The sequence below is a fragment of the Numenius arquata genome, chromosome 6, assembly GCF_964106895.1.
Source record: "Numenius arquata chromosome 6, bNumArq3.hap1.1, whole genome shotgun sequence".
NCBI classification, from domain to species: Eukaryota; Metazoa; Chordata; class Aves; order Charadriiformes; family Scolopacidae; genus Numenius; species Numenius arquata.
This window is the reverse complement of record NC_133581.1, coordinates 14277217-14283202: the sequence shown is the minus strand read 5'-3', so window position 1 is coordinate 14283202 and position 5986 is coordinate 14277217. Positions and strand designations below refer to the sequence as shown.

General features: G+C 40.9%; 1 protein-coding gene across 1 annotated transcript; it reads left to right on the top strand.

Annotated features, from left to right (window-relative positions):
* The first annotated feature begins 507 nt into the window (after positions 1-507).
* On the top strand, positions 508-4671 carry POLR2L (RNA polymerase II, I and III subunit L). The gene is made up of 2 exons (XM_074149362.1): positions 508-609; positions 4211-4671. The coding sequence occupies exons 1-2, from the start codon at positions 515-517 to the stop codon at positions 4317-4319; spliced, it is 204 nt and encodes a 67-aa protein (XP_074005463.1). The 5' UTR covers positions 508-514; the 3' UTR covers positions 4320-4671.
* The last annotated feature ends 1315 nt before the right edge of the window (positions 4672-5986 follow it).

Here is a 5986-nt window from a genome sequence, read left to right as displayed (position 1 = left end):
TGCGGTTCCCCTCAGTGCCCCGGTGGGACTGGGCGCCTCCTCAGGGTGGGGTTCGCGGGCGTACTGGAGCCGATCTCCTCCGGGGAGGCCTGGCCCGGCGAGCAAGGCCTCGGGCTCCTGCAGCCCTACGACCGCCTCTTACTGCCACCTCTTGGGCGTGTTTCTGCCGGCCGTGGGGCAGGGATGACGCGCTCCCGGGCTCGGGCGCCGGCCGGTTTTCCCAGCCAGAAGGTGTTGGGCTTCCAGCCCCCGGCCCAGCGCCGCTGCTCCCCGCCCGTTTCGGGACCGCCTCGCCGACGGTGGCGAGGGGAGATCTGTTGCGCCGCTGTAATTCAGCAGCTCCGTAACGGTAAATTACGGCCTTTTCTCTTGCTTACTGTCAGGTAGCGTGTTGAGCTGCCGTTTGAGACTTGTACAAGTTCTGAATTGCCTTTCTTATATTTGAATATGGTATTTAGTTATTTTGCAGGGGTGTGATACTGTATTTTTTTAATGTTACAGCTACAGTGCAAAAATGATCATCCCAGTCAGATGTTTCACATGCGGCAAAATAGTTGGAAACAAGTGGGAAGCCTATCTTGGCCTTCTGCAAGCAGAATATACAGAAGGGTTGGTATTATTTTTGTATGTTCTTTTACTGAGGGTTTAGATGAGATTGCACAGTGCATAAGGTATATAAGTGGAGGATCATGGCATTACAAAGTAGCTGTAAAGAGGCTAAAAACTACAGATGTGTTCTGAGGGTAACTCTTTAACCAGATGTTAGAAATAATAATAGGTAAGAAAGCACTTGCTTCCCTACTGAATTTTTCTGGGTAGTAGTGTGGAAATTGCCAAGTGGTAACGTTTACACTCAAAACGGTCTCAAATGTTTAACTTTGTGTGGAACTGGAAGGAAAGAAACAAGCTGTACAGTCAACTTTGACACCAGTGTTTGGGTTTTTTAAAGGAAAGAGAAAGAAGACCTTACGAATGTTATAACTCACTAACATTGTTAACAATGTATGCCCCTTTTAGGTTTTCTTAAAAGCATTTCATATTCACTATCCAGAATTGCTAACCTTATTTGTAAGAGCACTGGTTTGCAAGGGGGAAGGGGAAGTTTAACTGCTCTGGATACCTGACTAATAGCCCTAACAATTCTATTTTAAGAAGTCTATGCATGCTTTGCGTAGCCAGAATTGTCTTTTAATAGTTCAAGGAGGGTCTGGCTGTGGTGGGACTGCTTCAGAAAGGTTTGAGAAGGTAACTCTTGAGAAATATTTATATTGTCATCAAGTATGAAGGGGAAGGGAAAAAAAAAAAAAAGAACAACATGGATGTTTGCAATTCAAAGCAGTGAAAAAAAAATGTCAGAAGTTTGGGAGACTTCCTGAAGTGATGTTGAAACTGTTAAGTAGAAAGAAAAGAGTATTTACTTTGTATTCAAATAGTTAAGGTTACTAATAGGTTTTTTAATGGACTTGTGTCTATGAACTATTAGAAGAATGTATATTAACAACAGAGATTTTGCTGCCTTTTGTCTAAATCTGAAAACATGGTTTAGGGTGCTGTTTTGTCAAATGTTAAACAGTGGAGCACAGAACAAACAAGGAAGGAAAGCTTTGGTTTTGGAGCCTCCTCTAAACTTGTAGGAAGTTGTGATTATTCTCTGTGCTTCTCACTGCTTGATGTGGAGCTTGCAGGGAAAAGATGTCCTGTCCCCCCACTATTTATCACTTTCATTAGAAACTGTCCAGTGAGAATCATTCAGTACTTTTCCTAAGTCTTGTTACTTCTGAGAGTGGCCTTTTTAGAGTGCATTTACATCCCAGAACCTGTCAAACTTAGCTAAGTAGAATATTGCAGCTGCTAAACTAAAGGTTTTTGGAAGGTTCCTACCAAAAAAAAAAAAAGAGGAGGGATTTATTTCACTTACAGAGTTGAAAACATTAAAATAGTACAGGTTGCTAATCATTTCTCACTAATACTGAAATTTATCAGAGCTAATCTGGTAGCACTTCTAATTTATTTACCAAGTATTACATTTTAATATTTCTCTTCATTATTCCTCTACTTTTGTACGGGAAAGGAAGATGTACATTGTTATTGATAAACACTCACTTGAAAATGATTACTGTGGTCACTGGTGTGATGCTTGGATGCCTGTTCAAACCAATGCAGTTATGGTATCGCCAGATTAGAAGCAGATTTACAAATATTGAACACTTAAAATCTTACATTGCAGTGTCAGAATCACTACTAATGGTGGCTTAAGAACGGGAGAGACAAAATGGAAGAAATTAATTTATCTAAGCAATTTGTGGTTAAAAAAGACCCACATCTTTCTGTTTGTCCCTTAGAATTGCTTTTTTTTCCTTTTTCAAGTTCTTGGAAGCTAGAGAAAGAGGGAAATACCACTGAAGTTTAGCTGAAACGTATAGTGTGATTTCTAAAATTCTGATTAATGTTAGTATTTTGCATCTCTGATAATTGTGCTTGAAAGTTCAGAACTTTCCAGATAGCTCTAAAAACTTACATATCAACAGACAGCAAATGCTTTAGTTCTCAAGTGTTTTGGAAAGTTTAGATATCATGTTATATTATTTATAAACATTCTTTTTTAAAAATACACTGTTCGTATATTTCCCTTAAATAACTTTTGCAAGTGCTAGTCCTAAAATGAATAGCCCTGCTATTTAAGCCCTTGAAGAACTGTTGATAGGTACAAGGACTAATTGACATCATCAGAGAAGCTGCTGGAGTTTGACTCCATACAGTTAGACCGTGCTGCTTGAAGCCAAACAATCTTTTACCATGGTCCAGCTTATGCAGAGGCTTCCTTTCAGTCATTTGTACTTTTTAAAGTATCTATCAGCTTCTCCCCACAGGAGAGTTGCAGGTTTCAGGAAAATACGTTTGTTGTAAGCAAATGCTGGATTGTTGCACTGCATTGTATAGATCTAAAGACCTGAGATCAGTCCTATTTCATGAATGTCAGATTCTGAAAGAGTATCAGGCTGGCTTTATGGTTAATAGGTTGTCGCTAAAGAGCTTGGATAGTGTCACTTATCTTCAAGAGGTCTGATAAAGATAGCCATTGAAGACACATGCACTGGTTTAGGAAAGGATGATTCATGCGTTCTCTACCCAGCCATCAGAATCTCGAGCAGACACTCAAGAGGAATTGAGTGGAAAGACTGTAAAACACAAATTTCTTGTTGAGTAGTCTGCACATCCTTATTTGTATATTTGTAGGGAACGGGTTGTATAACTGAATGCCACCTTATATGGGAACTGGAAAGGATTTTTAGCCTGCCTTATAATTAGCATCCCATCCATACATGGGGTAGTTCACATTTTGACTTATTTTAGTTTCTATATACCTCTCAGCCTGTGAAGTAGGCAAGTGTCATCCTCAGTTTACAGAAACACTAGAACGGTGCTTAGAGATGCTCACAATGGCATGGATAACAATGCTTAGAGATGCTACTCCTTATTCTTGTGTCAGGAGGTGGTCTAGTGCCTTCGTGCTACCTTCTACCATACAATTAGCAGGAGCTGTAGTCAGCACAGGTAATTATGGACTGTCCAGGATTTTAGGAAGCCATTTCCACTCCTCCTATGTTTCCAAACTGTGTTCCTCTTATTACATTCGCAGCTCTTGATTGATTAGATTTTTATAATCGGATCAGCTCCTCTCTTCTCTACAGACTGGTGTTTGTAAAACAAAGACTGAGTTACTGTAACTGCATAATTGAGGTTAGAAATGTACCATATTTCAAGTCTTCCCAGTTGTGAAGACCAAAATTTTATTTCCAAAACCAAAATACTTGCATCTCACTTAACCTTGCTGTTTCATGACCAAATATGCCCTCACGAGTCAGGTAGTTCAGAAGAGGAAATTCGTAAGAATTGGTCTGTTATGGTTCTGTTCCTGTGGGAGTTCTGCAGACTTACCTCTGAAAGTTCGGTGGTTGTGTCAGCCGGACACCAGCTTCAGCAGATCATGTGCTCCTGCAGGCCAGAGAAAGGCAAACGCCCCATCAACAGCAGTAAATTGAAAAGAACATTAACAGCACATGCTGAATTTCAGTTTCTTAGTTTTAACTGCAAACAAGTTTCCCTCTATGACTAAGCTCAAAGTAATCAGTATGTTGCTTAGGAACACAAGTGGTTCTGACTCACTTCATCCATTATTTTTTTTATTGTTGTTCTTGTTCATTAATAGAGATGCCCTGGATGCCCTTGGTTTGAAGAGATACTGCTGCCGCAGAATGCTCCTAGCTCACGTGGATCTGATTGAGAAGCTTTTGAATTATGCACCCCTGGAGAAATGAGATGAAAAAGTACCGTGCTGCAAGTCATGTGGAACGTATCTCTAATTCTAAACTTGAAACTGAACTTCAGGCAGTAAAGAATGAAAACCACCTGTAGTGCAACCACTGAGAGATGTTTACCTTTGGGAGAAAATACTGCCCCAAGCCACTAACCTCTTTCAAGGAAACAAAGGAAAAATTAAGTCCACTTAACCAAGATTTGGAGATTAAATTAAAAGTTTCTTTTTAAATCTGTATTTGGAGGTATTTTATGAACTTTTAGATGCTTCTGCCAGCAAAAGTAAATGTTTGTTCATGTAGAAAAATTATTATATTTCATAAAAAATTTGAAATAAAGGCAGTCTTTCCCTGTAGCCTTTTTACAGTTTCTGGATAGAGTTAAGTGTATGCTTAGGTTTTGCCATTTGCTTGTGCTGTTACTTTGAGTTACCATTAAATAACCAGTTCAGTGTTTCACGCTGGGCAGATAAGGGAATTAGAAACAGGGACTGAAGCTCAGGGTTCCAGTGACAGGGAATTGGGTGAATTTGCGAAGAATTACATGTTATTCCTGAAAGCTTCTGGAGCCAGCAGAGTGCACTTTCCACTGCAGTTAAAATCAACTTGTGATCTCTACCCCAGTTCTTACAAAACACTGGGGCTGCTGTATTATAAAACCCAGTGAATCAGATGGTGCAGTGCCCTTCATTTAGGTAAAACATGTCTGAATGTTCCCAGGGAAAGCACTGGATGTGAGAATTTACGCATGCTGGTGCGAACAGGATCAAAGTCTTGATCTTGCCAAGCACCTGCACCGCGCTGTAGCTGGTACAGATACAGGCTTTCCGCCTGTTACTCATTTCATTGGCTTCACGTTGTGCTGCGCGTGTGGCATGGTACTGCCTGGCCAAACCGAGAGTGCTCTGGGCTACGGTGGAACGAAGCGCTGAAAGATCAGCTGTACGTGTGGGGCTCGTGAAGGTTACCCACGCTGAGACAGGCGCCTCACCTTCCCACCGCACTGTTGGCTTGAAAGCTGGACCACATTTCACACTGTTCTCCGACATCTAAAAAATGCATCATTTCAGGGGGGGAAGCGGGGTGTGCGCGCAGACGGACACACCCACCTTACCTGAAAGCAAAGGAGGCCAATTCCTACCTCTGTGCACGCTCAGGATTCTGTTCAAATGCAGCACTAGCCCATATGCAAATGTAGAACAAATCATCATTACAGCAGCCTTGTAGGAAAAAGGGCTGGAAGAGACGATAATCCCTTAGCTTGCACTCTGTTATTCCTTGGTACAGTTAAACTTCTGGCACTCGCATATGAGCTGGTGGGGAAGAAGCAGCTCTGTGGATTCTTTTTCATAGTTGAAAAATTAAAAAGAAGCTGGTTTGAACAAAACCTGGGTTTCCAGAAATGGTAATTATTAATGTGCTTACTGGGTCAAACTTGTACGCACAAACATTAAAACTAGATTGTCTCACAAAATAAATTGCAGGACAGCTTGCCTTTGGCTATCACCCCACCAATCTTTACACTTGAACTTACTGTACAATTTAGTACAAGGCAATAGTAGATGTTTCCCATATTCAGCAGTTCTTTACTGAAGACATTTTAAAACCATATGCTTTATCCTAACGCAAAGAGAATTAAGCCATTAATTCTAGCATTTGTTTCATAGTTT

Coding starts and splice junctions, on each gene's coding strand:
- POLR2L (XM_074149362.1), top strand. CDS start 515: ATGATCATCCCAGTCAGATGTTTCACATGCGGCAAAATAGTTGGAAAC. Junction 610..4,210: donor CAAGCAGAATATACAGAAGG/GTTGGTATTATT, acceptor GTTCATTAATAG/AGATGCCCTGGATGCCCTTG.